Raw genomic sequence first — 17,708 nt, forward strand, 5'->3', positions numbered from 1 at the left:
TCCACTTAACATTACTTTTCATTACCACTTAGTAAATATGGTCTGTTCTTACATTACAAAACTAGCGTCCAAATAGCTCTTAATTAAGTCTTTGTTACTTAGAATATGTTCCCCATACTAAAGTGGCATCTTGATCATTACTAATTCACTAATAATTGAACACTTATTCACCAACAAATGTTCCCTAAACTAAAGTTGCCTCCTTTTCACAATTAGTAAATATATTGTAGCACATAATTACTGCAATAAACAAGTGATGGGTTACACCTTTGAAAAAACTGCTTTATCTATAGGTTCCCTCTAATTCAGTGGTAAAATAACAAAGACAGCACAAGTATAAATTCCTCATTTATTAATCCACTGGTTCAGGTTTTCCAGAGGCTTACAAATACTGGTTAAACAGGTAAAAGGGTCTTCCTGAAATTTCAAATACTGACAACTCTAAGTGGATCCTACTGTATAATAACACAGGTAACCTAATGTTGAAAAACACTGCACAACAGAAAGTACAGAAAATTCAAAAAAAAAAAAGAAATATAAAAAATATAAAATCTGCACAGTTCAACATGAGTGGAGAAGTTGGCATTTGGCCTTCATGTCCGTGAAAGAGCCTTATCCCAGAGAAAGCAGTACATTTAGTGTGTCAAACCTTTTAGTGGTTGTAGTATAAATATGAAGTTGATATCTTTATCTATATTTCAGGCAGGTTTTATACTGGATATTTTTTTCTAATGTCGTGCAAAAGCATTCCAAGTGGTCCTTTACTGTGATGGTTTCCACGCCAATATGTCCACTCAATTACATCTAAGTGATCCCTCAACAGTTTTTGTGTGCGGTTCCCTCTTTGTCTCCAAATAGTTGATTTGCAAATACCCCAAAATCTCTCCAAGTTTTGTGTATGTGCACCTGTAACAGGGTCAACAAAAAAATCGTGATGGTTGACAGTCAGGTGGTTGTAACCTTCATCCTGAAGACGGCGGTAAGACCTCCACCCATCTGAAATGACGGAGCTTCCACGACGAACATGCTTCTTTATTAGAGGCAAGAGATGCCTGGCTGAACGGTGAGGCACAATCTTAAGGATGGGTCTCCTTCTGTCATCCTTAATCCCTAGCATTCCGAATACCCAGGAACTCCTGTTGCTTGCCCGTCCTCTGTTGTACTGAAATTCACAAGAGTAAATATTTAAAAATGGGGACAATGATTCTGCAATAATGGTGAGACATGGGAGAGTTCTCTTTAATTTTGGAGTCGTGGTTCATGTTTACCAACTATTCTGGGGTGTAGAAATAATGCAGTTTCTTAAAAGTGACATTCCTCTCGAATGCATCAATGAACTACAATTCTTCTTATTCTATAATGCAGTAGTTACTTCTCGAGATCCAGGAGACAAACCTCCAAGCACCTTAGGCAAAATCAGGTTTAAATGTATGTATACTGTCTCTACAGATTAGGGCTGAGTATTGTTACTGTAAGAATCTCACAACTCAATTAGATTTAGATTCTTGGGGTCGCAATTTCATTTCGATTCAATCTAAATTTAAATGCTTCAATGTCAATTCAGTAAGAAGTAGGAACTCTGTTGTAGATTTTTTAATATTTATTTTCATGCCCATGTGACCAGATGTAGTATGTCAAGTCATATTTTTGTGTAATAAAACATCTGAAAATCAAAAAAATATTTGCAATTTTTTTGTTGTATGATCTAACATCGCCTTTGTCCATACAATGTTAATAACAAATACAGCTCCCCTCATTGGTCAGGAGGGGAATTGATTCAGAGGATTTGCGATTTGATATTGAATTGCACAGGAAAGTATTGCGATTGGTCAGTAAATCGATATTTTTACCAACCCCTACACAGACAGTAGCTTAGATTAGGACAGACTTAAGCAACATCAAAAACATGTTTTTAGACACAAAAATCGTGTATTTGGCATTGAAATAATACTCATAGTATAAATTTCATACCTTTCTTTTATGGCCAAATTTGCTTTCATCTATCATAACAATCTCTGTCCTTTGTCCAACGGTCTGCTTGCCTCTTCTTCTCATTCTTTTCATTCCTGATTTGCAAACTCTCCGCAGCTTGTCTGCAAGTTTACTCAGAGTTGCAGAACTCTGAGTAATTCCCTCTTGCAGCATGTCCACTTGCCTTAGTCGAAGGCCTTGAGCAAATCTGTAAAAGATCAACCAGATAAATATTCTAATGACACAGTTCAGAAGTGAGTGGTTAAAACCAATTTCTTGAGTTGTTATTAACCTTTTTATAACCACAATTCCAGTGTTGGGAAAGTTCTCTTTCTACGTGAACTAGTTCAAAGTTCAGTTCACACATTTTAAAATGAACTAGTTCAGTTCATAGTTCACAGTTCCAAAAAATGAACTAGTTCATAGTTCTTTTTTTTTTTCATATATTGCTCAATTTTAGCCCCTCTGATGACATGGTCAAAAAAATATTTTAATTGTGGCCACGAAGTAGTATTTCGTGCGCACGAAATACTTATTAATAATATTAATATCATTCCTAGACAACTGGGTAAGCAAATCGAGCGCGCCTTCTCTAAGGTCTAAGGCGCGCTCGATTTGCTTACCCAGTTGTCCAGGAATGATGTTAATATTATTAATAAGTATTTCGTGCGCACATTAAACTTATTGCGTGGCCACGAAGTAGTAGCTATTTCATGCGCACCAAATACTACTTCGTGGCCACAATTAAAAAAATTTTTTGACCATGTCATCAGAGGGGCTCCGTACAATTACACCATAGCCTACTGTAGAACCACAGACAGCAATTATTTCATCAGTTGTAACACTGAAACTGTTCGTCAGATTTCATCTTCATATCCAGTTTTGAATCCTTACCCAACCAGGGTTTACATTAGCATTGAGGGGACAGCATTTCCCTATTGTTGCTTTAATGCTTTGTTGCTGTCCATTCACTTCACACTAGTAGCAGCTGCAGCTTTCACCCCTACAGTATATTCTCAAAAAACATCAGGAAAAATGTGCCGCTTGATGGTCTTTTTTATGAGGAATTATTAAAAGAAAAACAGGAAAGTAGTCTTTAAGGTGCAAATGTTTTTTTTATTTTAATATTTTTTTCAATTTGAAATTCCATTTCAGTACATTCTAAAAAGGAATATTGGAATCCTGGAAAATGATACCAGGCAGGTTTAACAAACAAGTTACATGAATAGTAAAACCCTCAAGAACATTTTACTAACACAAACTGAGGGACCAGGCTGAGGTAGGAATTTAAGGTTACTGAAGTGCGGATTTTTTCACTGAAAGCCGGCGGGCAAAGTTTGCAGAGAAATGTAAGATTGTTGCCATCATCCTCACCGACCACCTGGTCATAAAACTATTTTAAGTGATCATACTGCTACTTTTTCGCATCCACGGTCGTCTCCACGCTGCTGTGGCTTCCACGCTGCATTTTGTTTTGATGACGCACGCGGCTGTAGGCTACGACGCTGGTAGCTGGTGTTGCCAGATTGGGTGTTTTCCCCGCTACATATTAAGGCCTGTTTACGGTGTGATTTAGCCGGGGTTTCGCCTGGAGGGCTCTATAGAAATCTGGCAACCTATTGAACAGAGTTGAACTGAGAGAGCGTGCCGTTCACAGACACCAGAATGAACGAGTTCACGATAACGTTCATCAGGCAGTAATACAGTACGTTCAGTTCACGTTCGCCCAAAATATGAACGAGTTCATGAACTTTCGTTCAATGAACGCGTTCAGGCACAACACTGCACAATTCCTCATTTGCAGTCCCATTTTCAGACACAGCAGATACTCATAGACTGAATAGAAAAGTGTTTTTAACCTCAAACAACCAATGTCAAACGCAAAGTAGGGTAAAGAGCATTCACTATATGAAGAGCTGAATGGAACGAAACCCCAAATTAATTAAATCTGCTGTATCTTTGAAGAGTTGTAAGAAAATAAAATGGATACTGAGTAAATTAGTATAGTGAAGTGTTGATTTAAAAAGTTTAATTTTTTTGAGAAAATTTCCTGGAACCACCTAAAACCTAAAAATCCATGAGACCTTTGTACTACAATGGAGTGTTCGCAACCCAGAACTTACACAATTACACATACTTGATAAATTTGACTGATATTCAGAATTCTTCCCATATACTGAATGTCACATAAGCATTGGGTCTAATAGGACCCATCCCAACCAACAGTATAGCAAGAGAATATTAACAGAAACATTATGGTCTGAATTTAATTTTGTCTTTGATGGCTGTTGTTATTATAAAATGTAAAACCATGCACCTGTAGATGTAATGCATCCACGTTTGCAGCCGAAGGTGCGATTTCTCGAAGATGGAGCCAGTCCGGATCGACCTTGATACTGTTTTCCCTTTGTGACAGGAATCTCGACAAATCCTGAAATTAAATCCAAAGGTTAATTTGTAAAAATAAAAACCCATGATACTGTAATGAGTTTACTAAATAAACTGTAACATAAATGAAGATGAAGAGGGGGACAGATATTTATGTAAACTGAGTAAATTTAGCTGTGCCTACTTGTCACTGTGCCACGACATGAAAGGGTGATATGATATCAATAAATCCCTGTGCATGTACAAGTTTAAAGTCAAGCTGATATAATAATAATAATAATACATAAGTGAACAATATGTCGAGTAATGTGAACTTTTTTAAAAGGCATTTTTCATTTCAGACTTTGTACACATGTAGCACTTCGTATATTTAGTATCTCTACCAAATATACAGTGCTCACTTAAAAATTTAAATTTGTGTAAAGATGATAGAAACGGACATTGTTATTAAAGTTACAATTGAATGATCTAGAGATCGGTAATCCGTTGGTTTTCTTCTTAGTTAAAAAGGTTAATAACATAAAAATAAAACTGTATGTAGAATGCTTTTCTATTCAGTGTTCTTTTGTGTTGGGAAGTAACAATGCTGTTTGCTGTTTTATTAAGTTTAACTCTCTCTTGCTGTAAGTTTTAAGTTCGGATCGAATTATCTGTTTTCGATTGCTAATGCCTCGTCTGGCCTGCGTTTGGAACGTGTGGCTCTCGTTCGTCCATTACAACATTGGATTTGACTGAGCTACATCATGTCCGTGTTGTATTTCTATTTTCCCCTTTTACAGGGGTGTAACATTTGGAGGCACCGCTGGGATGGTGTGCAGCATGGTTAAGCGTCCGCAAGAGATGTACCCAGCCGTCACACATCCCTTTTAACAACCCAGAAAATCAGACACAGGTGGATAAACAGCGGCAGCGGCATTCAGACCTTTTTGGGGCAGCCTACATGTGATCTGAGGTATTTCAGCATACCAGGAGAGCATCTACTACTACCCAAAAATAGTAAGATACCACTTCACTGTTAGCACACACATTCAGCTGAGAAGATGGAGTCATCAGCAGTAGAAGAGTTAAAGTTTGAAGTAATCAGAGCTTTGTGTCAGCTTTCCCGAGAGGGTTTGGTGGAGCTGTGTGGTTATCTGACCATTACTGGAGCAGAGTTTGGACATACCACCAACAGGGGCCGAGCTGCCCTCATCACACTAATCTCAAATCACATACAAAGAGAAGAGCTAGAAAAACTTGAGGATCAAGGTATGGCTGATTTACTCCACCTGCAAGACAAAATTTCTGAGCTTCAGATAGCTGGCAAAGCTGGCACATCAAGAGAAGGAGGTGGACAAAATGAAGGGGACAAGGGGGGAAGATTGGAGGAAGTCCAGGGCTTGCAGTTTCAGTTATCAAGCACACCCAGACAGGATGAGAGCAACAAATCAGAGACAAAAATCACCAGCACCACTACCACCAGACAGCCAGCACAGAGTGTAGTTCACAGTATTGCCCCTCACCCCTGGCACAAGGACTTTAAAATAGCTGGTCAAATTGGTGAACCTGGCCAAAAAGACAAGCTAACCTTTTCAAGTTTGGCTCGACAGATTGAACATGGTTCAAACAAAGGGTTTCCTGAACTTGAGATAGTGGATGCGGTGATAAGGGCAATATCCCCTGGCATGCAACTCCGCAGCTACTTGGAGGGCAGAACCAACCTGACCTTACCCACACTGAGGCGCATACTCAGGTGTCATTATCAAGAGAAAAGTGCAACTGAACTGTATAAGCAGCTGACTTCAGAGGTACAAGGCACCAAAGAAACTCCACAGAACTTCATTATTCGCACTTTTGACCTGAGACAGAAAATTCTGTTTGCCTCACAGGAGTCTGAGTCTGGTCTCCAGTACGACCCTGGGTTAGTGCAGAGGATGTTTCTTCATACTGTGTTAACTGGCCTGCAGAATGATAATATCAGGCGAGATCTTCAGCCTTATTTGGAGCAAACTGACATCTCTGATGAATTGTTACTAGAGAGAATGAACACAGCATGTGCTTATGAGAATGAGAGGCAGAACAAGAAAAGAATGTCAGGGTCACAAAGACCTGTTACTGTCCATTCAGCTCAGTCCAGTGATACTCCTGTTGAAAAGAATGAAAATCAACCAACTCAACAAAAGAGTAAAGTTTCCCCAAGTGTTCTTTCCCAACTTGAGGAAATTAAATCTGAAATGGCGTTATTAAAAGATCTGAAAGCTGAAGTTCATCATATTAGGGAGTCCATGCAACAGCCCCAGTACATGCCAAAACAACCACTGGCAGCAGGTGTGGCTGATGGTGCAGCAGAGTTGCAGTTTTCAGGTCAGCAGGTGCAAGAGTTGGCACAGGGATGCTGGTTGGCTCCAAGCTCCAGACACAGAGAGGGAATGGTCCCGTACCAGCAAAGGTTTAACCCACAGTATAGTTTTCGCCCACCAAATCGTGACCAGAGAAGAAAATGTTTTAACTGCCAACACAGCGGAACTGAAGATTATTGCACACACTGTTATAGATGTGGCAGTATTGACCACTTTCAGGCTGGTTGTCCAGCAAGAGTACAGAGACACCCGGGAGGTGAGCCTTTAAACGGTGGAAGGTCACTCGCACGGGACAGGGAGTGACCAGTTCTGCAGCAATGTCCCAGCAATGTGCTCATTGTGGACAGGGCGGTAAAGGTGTAATTCTAAAGCAATGTGCATCTTGTAAGAAAGTGTGCTACTGCTCTAAGTCATGTCAAGTTGATAACTGGTCTGAACACAAAAGAAGATGTCAAGTACACTTGTGTGTAACCAACAACACGATCCCAAACAGAAACAAAAGGGCTAAAAGAGCACCATTGGTAGGGGAAAAGCATATGGTTGAATGCTTCATTCAAAACCGAAGAGTTCAGGCTTTGTGGGACTCAAGCTCCCAAGTGACTATAATTGATGAGGAATGGAAAGAATCACACCTGCCAGACGCAAGACTAAGAGACATTTCAGAAATTTTAGACATAACACAGGCTTTTGACATAAGGGCAGCGAATGGGGAAAGCATGCCATATACAGGTTGGGTTGAGATAACTTTCAGGTTGGCTTCAGGGGCTGCATCCAACACAGAAGTTATTGTCCCCACACTGGTAATGAAGGCTGGTAAGCTTGCTCAGCCTATTATTGGGTCTAATGTGATTAAGATTATTTTAGACAGTGAGCTGCGATGTTCAAGCACATCTGACAGGGAAGGGTTAAGTATGACAGTAAGGGCAGCATTCCCAGGCCAGCCAGCAGCTTTTGTAGAACACGTAACCGCTATTGTGGAACAAGTTAGTACCACGCCAGTGGATGAGTACATGGTCAAGACCAAAAGGGAACGGATTAACATTCCCAAGCGTACCTCAGTCAGGGTTGAGTGCCATGTAAACATGGATTCCCCGTGTGAAGACAAAATACTTCTCTTTGAGCCAAATGCAAATCCACATTGGACAGAAGGACTTGAACTGTGTGAAATACTTGTAACAGTAAATAAGGGCAGCAGGAAACCTTCTGTAATTCTAAGCGTGCAGAACATCACAGATCATGATATATTGTTGGCGGAAAAAACTGTCTTGGGGACTGTCCAACTGGTCCAAGCGGTGTACCCTGCCTCCATACTAGAGGGGCCCCCGCCCATTACCTTCAGTTACAACAAATCATATCGAAGCTAAAACTAACCAGACTACAGATAATATCTGGGACCCACCAGTGGATCTAAGCCACCTCAGTGAGCCAGAACGAGAAGTAATTCACAAGATGTTAAGGGAAGAGTGTGCTTCCTTCTCAAGAACAGATGATGATATTGGTTATATAGAAAAACTTCAACTCAGCATCTCACTGAAAGACACTGAGCCTGTTGCAAAAGCATACCTCTCTGTACCTAAGCCACTTTATCGGGAAATGAAAGACTACTTAAGTGACCTCATTGCTCAGGGCTGGGTGGAGAAGTCAAATTCACCTTACGCATCACCAGTTGTGTGCGTTCGAAAGAAAGATGGGAGCCTCCGTCTATGTATAGATTTTCGTGAGGTGAATAAGAAAACACTTCCTGACCGGCAACCTATCCCAAGAGTGCAAGACATAATGGATGGTCTTGGAGGGAACTCGTGGTTTTCGCTTTTGGATCAGGGGAAAGCGTACCATCAGGGCTTGATGGCGAAGGAGAGCAGGCACATAACCGCTTTTGTTACACCGTGGGGTCTCTATGAGTGGATCAGAATCCCTTTTGGTCTGATGAATGCTCCAGCTGCTTTTCAGCGTTGTATGGAAGAATGTTTGGAGGGGCTAAGGGATGAGATCTGCGTCCCATATTTAGATGACACACTGGTCTTCAGTAGAACCTTTGAGGATCACATTGATCATGTGAGGACTGTCCTTCAGCGACTACGACAGTACGGGATAAAGCTGAAACCAAGTAAGTGTGAAGTGTTTAAGCGTGAGATTCGTTACTTGGGGCGTATTGTGTCAGCTGAGGGCAGTAAGATGGATCCAGCTGATACTGTGGCCATCAGAGCCTTAAAGGAAAAGCAGCCACGGACGGTAGGAGAACTGAGGACCATTATGGGGTTACTGAGCTACTACAGACAGTACATTCAGAACTTTTCCCGTATTGCCAACCCTCTTTATGCCCTAATGGAATCAGACCCTGGCTCAGGCAAACAGGAGGACCAGGACGTAAGGAAAGACAGAGTAAAAGGAAAGTATAAGGGGACACCATCACACAAGCCAATCACATGGACTGAAGAACATCAGCAAATATTGGAGAAGTTGATTGATTGCTTGGTTGAACCACCAATACTTGGATTCCCAGACTTCAACCGATCGTTCATTTTACACACGGATGCTTCGCAGCAAGGCTTAGGTGCAGTGCTATATCAAGAGCAAGAGGGGAAACTTTGTGTAATAGCATATGCATCTCGCACACTGACCAAAGCAGAAAGAAACTACCACTTGCATTCAGGGAAACTTGAATTTTTGGCTTTGAAGTGGGCCGTTACAGAGCGCTTCCGAGATTACCTTATCCATTCATCTTGCGTGGTGTATACAGACAATAATCCACTTACCTATGTGCTATCGACAGCTAAACTGAATGCAACAGGGCATAGGTGGGTTGCTGAATTGGCAGATTTTGACCTAACAATCAAATATCGCCCAGGCAAAGAGAACTGTGATGCTGATGGCCTCTCAAGGATGCCCTGTGACATCGAGACAATGATGGAAGAATGTTCAGAGGAAATGCCCTCCCTCTCCGTTCAAACTATAGTACAAGCAGTGGAGGTGAGTGTCCCACACATTGTGTGGTCGGTAACGGCTGCTGGATGTCTAGAAACAGATGAGGACATGCCTATACCCCTTTCAAGAGAAGCTCTCTGTCAAGCTCAAAAGGATGACCAGGTTATTGGACCGGTCATTGTCTGTAAGCAGTCAAATGAGAGACCGAGGGGACAGCAGTTAAAATCATTCAGCACACAGAGCAGACGTCTCTTCCGTGACTGGGAGAAACTCAGTTTTGATGGAGATGGAATACTTCACAGAAAGACTGAGAACAGGACTCAACTCGTCCTCCCTGAAAAATACAAGTTAGTTGTCATGAAACAGCTCCACAATGACATGGGACATCAAGGTGTGGAACGAACAACATCACTTGTACGGGATCGCTTTTTCTGGCCTCACATGCAGAGAGAGATTGAACATTATGTCACTCAAACGTGTACATGCCTCAAACAGAAAAAACCCTGTCGAGAAACAAAAGCCCCACTCGTGCCAATTGTCGCCACTCAGCCGTTTGAACTGGTATCCATTGATTTCCTGCACCTAGACAAGTGTAAAGGTGGATATGAATACATACTGGTCATCGTAGATCATTTCACACGCTTCGCACAAGCCTACCCCACCACGACAAAATCTGCAAAAACAGTAGCAGATAAGATATTCAATGACTATGCACTGAAGTTTGGATTCCCCCTGAGAATTCATCATGATCAGGGTGGAGAATTTGAAAACCAGCTGGTTGCACAGCTGAAGAAGAACTGTGGAGTGGTGAGCTCCAGAACAACACCATACCACCCGCAAGGTAACGGACAGGTGGAGCGTTTGAATAGAACACTATTGCAAATGCTGAGAACACTCACAGACAGGCAGAAGTCAGATTGGAGACAGTCACTGCCCAAGCTTATCTATGCATACAATAGTACTCGGTGTGAAGCCACAGGCTTCTCCCCCTTTTACCTCCTATTTGGCAGGCCGCCCAGATTGCCGGTAGACTTGCTATTTGGTGTAACCCCAGAAATTGGAACTACTGACCATCAAGAGTATATGAGAAGGTGGAAAGAGCAGATGCAAGAGGCATTTGAGATTGCTAAGGCAAATGAAAGAAAATGTGCTGACAGGAGTAAGAAAAATTATGACGGCAAAATAAGAAGTTCTGTATTACATGAGGGCGATCGAGTTCTTGTTAGGAACATGACACCCAGAGGCGGAACAGGGAAACTTCGAAACCATTGGGAAGATTGCATTCACAGAGTTATCCGTCAGGTGGGCAAGAATATGCCCATTTATGTAGTGTTACCGGAACAAGGTAAAGCAAGAGGACGTAGAATACTGCATCGTAGCTTGCTACTGCCGTGTGACCATTTACCACTGGAGATACAATTGAAACCAGCCAGAGCAAAACCAAGAACGACAGCAGGGACCCCCAAAAGGACAGAGCACCAAAATCAGGACACAGACGATGAGGATAGTGACTGCGATTACTATCCGCCAATGGATCAGCATCTCCCTGTGACACAGCCTCAGAACAACCCAGACAGACCACAGACTGTCAAGGAAGTAGAAACGCTTTCACAGGATGCTGGGCTTCTTCAACAGGACAATTACCAGCCGGAGCCGGATAATGGAAGTTTCCTGACAGATGGCGTCATCTCAGGCCAACAGGAGACTATGGTGCAAGAGGGAGCTGAGCAGGAAGAGATACCTGATGTAAAGTTGCCTGTAGAGCATGAAATTCACTGCAGAAATGAACAGCGCTATCAGCAACCTGTGAGAGAGAGACGACCTCCTAAATTGTTCACATATAACCAGTTGGGCAATCCTACTTGTAATAGCACTGGTCTCAAAAGTAACATCATGCACTGGTACCCACCAGCATCCCATGGAGCTATGCCAGGGGAATGGGCATGGATGACACCTGTGCAGTGCTTTGACTATCAGCCTATCGTTATACCAGGATATTAAGTATATGACATGCATGAAAACCACGAACACTCACTATACATCATTTGGTGGACTTTCGGACAGCTGGAGTGAAAACACACTTTCACACATACATTCACTCTTCACACAAATGGACTGTTAAATGGACTTATGCACACGCATCATACATTCGCAAATGGACTGTTGAATGAACTGAGTGTTACCAATACACATCCATTCACTCTTCACACAAATGGACTGTTAAATAGAGTTATGCACATACATCATACATTCACAAATGGACTGTTGAATGAACTGAGTGTTACCAATACACATCCATTCACTCTTCACACAAATGGACTGTTAAATAGAGTTATGCACATACATCATACATTCACAAATGGACTGTTGAATGAACTGAGTGTTACCAATACACATCCATTCACTCTTCACACAATGATGGACTGGTGAAAACCAGCAGATCTAGATAAGCACCACACATTTCTGGACTGCTGGATTAGTTGAATGTGTGGATATGGACATTGGTTAAGGTGATCTGACATCACATGCAGAGCTCAATTGGGACCCATTTTGTGGGTTGAGATGCCGAGGACGACATCTGTATTGGAGGGGAGTATGTAAAGATGATAGAAACGGACATTGTTATTAAAGTTACAATTGAATGATCTAGAGATCGGTAATCCGTTGGTTTTCTTCTTAGTTAAAAAGGTTAATAACATAAAAATAAAACTGTATGTAGAATGCTTTTCTATTCAGTGTTCTTTTGTGTTGGGAAGTAACAATGCTGTTTGCTGTTTTATTAAGTTTAACTCTCTCTTGCTGTAAGTTTTAAGTTCGGATCGAATTATCTGTTTTCGATTGCTAATGCCTCGTCTGGCCTGCGTTTGGAACGTGTGGCTCTCGTTCGTCCATTACAACATTGGATTTGACTGAGCTACATCGTGTCCGTGTTGTATTTCTATTTTCCCCTTTTACAGGGGTGTAACATTTGCAGCTGTGTTTGATTTCTATTGTGACTTTGTAGATGTCTGTTTGTATGTATATATATATATATATATATATATATATATATATATATATATATATATATATATATATATATATATATATATTGTGTGTAGCAGATCTTGGATGACTGCACGCTGCACATTCCCCTATGCTTATACACAAAAAATTAATACATAAGGCACATGTCTAGTTGCTCTACTCACCATGCTGCTTCCTTTTTGTAGTAGGTCCGTTTCAACTTCATGACATGAGAGCAAGAGGGGCATTTCATCCATTTTCGAAGAAGGCCTTCTCTCATTAACCACCTGGTGAACCTGTAGTTTTCTTTGGGGCACTGTCTAAAATGTATTCGACTCAAAAACTCATAACCTAACATCTTCTCATAATTTCATGCTTTTTCATCTCATTCCATTAAGTTTTTCTTTCTTTCTTTCTGTGAAAAGGGAATGCGTACAATCTGGTAGTACTGCTTAAAAAAAAGCGCTAAGTGACCACTTTGTTGAGTAGTGAATGACATAAGAATCTACCAATCCGTAGCCGTGCTCCTTCGATGTGTTGCTCTCATCCAATCATTGATTGTTACTCTGCCGTCATGTGACATTCTCATCCATTCATCCAAAGGGAGCCACCTGTCAGTCAGATCCGGAGAAGGTGACCGTTAACGTTTCTTTTTACAGCTTGGAGAGTGAAGAAGGTAATTTGTGTGGGAAAAATGGTAAGTTAACCGCTAACCTTTCAGTTGAAAGTCCTCCTGAGCTTTGTTTACATAGTCGTTGACATGGTGAAAGTAGTAAACACTCCCGTTTATCTGCAATGTCGATGCTAATTAGCTAATGTAATGTCAAGCTAGCTGAGTGAAGGTGCATAATGCTTTAATATTAACTTGAACCAGAAAATGGGACTCGAATCGACACGAGTTGCCATTTTAATTACTTTTGACTTGACTTGACAGAAAGTAACGCCAACACTTTATTATATTTTGAGTGCACCGCCGAAAAAAGAGAAAGAGCGGGAGGGCGGGGGGATAGGCAATATGCAGTTGTTCAACAAGAAGAGATTTTAAATCTTGTGTAGATTATCATTAAGTTAGATTTTGCCAGATGTAGCGAAACTAATTTATTTATATTTTTACAGCCTAAGGCCAAGAAAAAAATGTCATTAAAAGTCCCCAAAGATGACTCGGTGACCGTGGTGACCAAAAAGGATCTGGATGGTAAATTTTTCTTTATCTTTCAAGTAACTGTAACAGTTAAATAGTTATCTATTCTAAATGTCTTTAAACATTTAAAGTAATCTATTCATATGTATAAATTTTGTTGTACCTATGTCATACTGCAGGTCTTGAAGATCAAAGAGATAAAGCCTCTGCTCCAAGTTGCAGCAGCATAAGCAGCGTTGGATCAGGTAATGATTTCTCATTTTATAGAAGTGTATCTTTGTTGTCTAAAGTGAGTTTAATTTCTTGGGTGATTTTTTTTTTTCTTTTTTTTTGCTTAGCTTGAAGAAACAGTTTTAACAGTATACAACTTTGTGCTTGCAAATCAAATTAAGGCACATACCATATCTGGTCAACTACCTTTGTTGCATGCATGACGTTCTCTTTCTGTCTCACTCATTTAATACCGTAAATTCATAATCTTTTTCTATCCTGCTCTCATTTTTAAGATTCAATTTCCAAAGTGGAGTTCCTAGAAGCCAAAATCCAATGGCAAGAAAAGATAAAGGATCTTGAGCAAGAGCGCAATTTCTTGCGTGAGCAAATCACAGGAAAGAAGAGGTCATGTAAGTTATTTGGGAGCAACTTGTATATGCAAAATATAATGTAATTGCAATGAATGGTGTGATATATTTTCATAACAATCTGATCTTTGTTATATCTGTTCTCTATTTTATCAAAGCTCAATCTAAAGTATTAACGTTGGAGGACAACGATGAGGATGATGATGGCAACATGGATGAAGATGACATCATTCCCCCATCTTCTCCAGACATCAGTGAGTCCTCGGACAGTGACGTTGTCATCCAAAGAAAGAAGAAACGGCAGACATAGCCACCTGCAACTGTTGCTGTTGTTGGAAAAGCTCATGTAAGAGGTAAGAATGGCTGACTTGAACCACCTCCCCTTTTAGCACCAACTGGTCATGAAAAAGGTGTTTGAAGAGCTGTCATGAATATGTCCTGAAGTAATTATGAGGGAAAAATACAGATTTTAAATTCTAGATTCTGAATATACTGGAAATCTGATGATAAATAAAAATGAAATGAGTAAACAATTTGGCTTTTATCAAGAATAAAGTTACATTTTATTTTGCAGAATTCACACTAATTATTATCCGTAGTCAAATGTATTGGTAGAAAGATTTGTCTCTCAGAATTAAACACCATTCATATCAGTCATAAGACTTACCAACTGAACGGATCTTACAATATAGTAGTATAATTTTTGTATTAAGTTCTGAACCCCATATTGAGCGTGGAATAATATCAGAAGATGAGTAGATTCTTCAATTTCTAAAATAGGTTTTATACTTCATCAAAGGAGAAGTGACCAGTTTAAGACAATTCAGTTGACCTTAAGCTGTGGGTTGTGTTCATTTTTTGTGTTTTTTATTTTATATATTTTTCAGTGAAAGGGCCAGCTGAGGTTATCAGCAGATATAAAAAAGTCTTGAAAAGCTTGAGCAAAGTCCGCACCATGACTGAAGCCTTCAGAATCAATGGCGTGGACCGGGGAACCATCAAGATGACTGCTCCAATTGCAGAGCTCCACATTGTGGATCCTGTAGCCTTCAACACTCTGAAGTATGATCCTGCAACTGAGACCCTGCAGTCCTTTGCTAAGAGGTGTGCAACGCACATAACCCCTGAGAAGAAGCGCATTATAGAGGACATGAAGGCCAAATGCCAACTTCTCCCCTTGTTGATGAAATATTAAGACTTAGCAAGCTGCTATGTTCAGTTAAGATTCTGTTGTATTTCAAAAGTGAAAGTTTTGTGCACAGGGGAATAAATCATCTGATGCAGTAATAACAGAGCAAGTTTAGGCTGTGGAAGTGCAATGTTTGTACAGTTCAGTACATTTGATCTAACCTTTGACAAGTCATGTTGAACTGCAGATTTTATATTTTTTATATTTCTTTTTTTTTTGTATTTTCTGTACTTTCTGTTGTGCAGTGTTTTTCAACATTAGGTTACCTGTGTTATTATACAGTAGGATCCACTTAGAGTTGTCAGTATTTGAAATTTCAGGAAGACCCTTTTACCTGTTCAACCAGTATTTGTAAGCCTCTGGAAAACCTGAACCAGTGGATTAATAAATGAGGAATTTATACTTGTGCTGTCTTTGTTATTTTACCACTGAATTAGAGGGAACCTATAGATAAAGCAGTTTTTTCAAAGGTGTAACCCATCACTTGTTTATTGCAGTAATTATGTGCTACAATATATTTACTAATTGTGAAAAGGAGGCAACTTTAGTTTAGGGAACATTTGTTGGTGAATAAGTGTTCAACTATTAGTGAATTAGTAATGATCAAGATGCCACTTTAGTATGGGGAACATATTCTAAGTAACAAAGACTTAATTAAGAGCTATTTGGACGCTAGTTTTGTAATGTAAGAACAGACCATATTTACTAAGTGGTAATGAAAAGTAATGTTAAGTGGAGAATAACTATTCTTGGGCTACTACTGCCTTATAAAGTCCATACTAAGCAAAGCATACTGAGATGATAATTAATATACAACAACTTCCTTACTTAGTGCTAATAAGCAATAATTCTGAGGTTACTGAGGGAAGACTCTTAGTTAATGGCTTACTGGTTGTATAATAAGGCTATGTAGAATAAGACATTAATAAGTACTTTATAACAACTAATTAATAGCTAATATGTTACTAATTTGTATGTTAATTAGCAACTAATTAATAGTGAATAGGTGTACCTTAAAATAAAGTGTTACCAAAAAAATTATATAATCAATAAAGGACTAATTTTTATGATGCAACCACTAGGCGGGCTGTTGGGCACCCTTCGTAGACCAAAACAAAATGTGTGACAAGCAGAACTTGTCAACCTTTACTCCACCTGTTCACCAGTATGGTCATATGCACATTTTTGCAAAACGGCGTTAACGCTATAAAGGAACATATGAAGTGGAGTAGTAACACACAACTTTATGCTGCTTTTAGCAAAAGAATTTCATTTTGTCAACTGAATATCTACAGGTGAACATTTTAATGTTCTTTATGCCATTTTGCTACTATGCTATCCTGCTCTCTTTGGCCTAAGCTATGAGTGGCAGTTATTCACATGGACATCCAGACACAGGCAACCGCCCCGGCTTGTAATCATGAAACAACACAGAGAGATGTTGTGTGATGTCACATCATATTTATCTTAATAGATGCTTTGGTTATTCATATTTCATTTTCTCTTATCTTTCTACCCAAAATATTGTGTTATCTCTAAAGATGTTAAAGAAAATCACATAGCATCAAGTTAGTATAAGACAACCAGATGCTATCATGTTTAGCTCTACTAAAGCTCTTATATTTGTCACAAATGCCAGAGTAGAGTTATACACCTAATGAGGAAATTCGATATGAAATGGAAATTTCTAATGGACATGCACTGACCTCTGCAGCTGGCAGGCAAAGGAGAGCTTTTTAAATCAATATGAGGACAAAAGACCTGCTGTGTGGCTTTGGTTGCTTGCCAACAATTTAATATGTCCTTAAAGCAAACACACCCTGTGAACACTTCATTCTTTAAACCCCAGATCCAGACTGATGAAGTTCATCCTCCAACATGTCATTCAGAAGTGTGATTCTTTGGACATGAACAAACTAGGCTAACATTATGCTTCTAATGTCGCTGAAAAACTCACTATCATTTTTTTTTTTTTTTTACAGAAATGACATGTTGCCTCACAGGCGGTAACATTCTTCTTGTCATGTTGTTTGCACACTGCCTCCTTGATCTTGGCTGTAAGCCAAAGCATTAGTAACACTTTGAACTTCCAAATGAATTGACTGATCTCAGCTGTAAGCCTCAGTGATGTGTCTTGCTTACAATTAAAACGTGCACTCTGATGCTCG

At 39.9% G+C, this 17,708-nt stretch overlaps 1 protein-coding gene and 1 long non-coding RNA gene across 2 annotated transcripts; one reads left to right on the forward strand and one right to left on the reverse strand.

Moving 5' to 3' along the window:
* Positions 1-681: 681 nt before the first annotated feature.
* Positions 682-13,088, reverse strand: LOC119777125. Its single transcript, XM_038275922.1, has 4 exons — positions 12,815-13,088; positions 4,289-4,402; positions 1,972-2,179; positions 682-1,162 (listed from the first exon to the last, which is right to left on the reverse strand). The coding sequence occupies exons 1-4, from the start codon at positions 12,985-12,987 to the stop codon at positions 710-712; spliced, it is 948 nt and encodes a 315-aa protein (XP_038131850.1). The 5' UTR covers positions 12,988-13,088; the 3' UTR covers positions 682-709.
* Positions 13,089-14,329: 1,241 nt separating this feature from the next.
* Positions 14,330-16,559, forward strand: LOC119777133. Its single transcript, XR_005279878.1, has 3 exons — positions 14,330-14,393; positions 14,510-14,704; positions 15,239-16,559. It is a non-coding gene; the product is annotated as an uncharacterized LOC119777133 (long non-coding RNA).
* The last annotated feature ends 1,149 nt before the right edge of the window (positions 16,560-17,708 follow it).

The sequence above is a fragment of the Cyprinodon tularosa genome, unplaced genomic scaffold (genome assembly GCF_016077235.1).
Source record: "Cyprinodon tularosa strain WSP-4 unplaced genomic scaffold, ASM1607723v1 ctg98, whole genome shotgun sequence".
In the NCBI taxonomy this organism is placed as follows: Eukaryota; Metazoa; Chordata; class Actinopteri; order Cyprinodontiformes; family Cyprinodontidae; genus Cyprinodon; species Cyprinodon tularosa.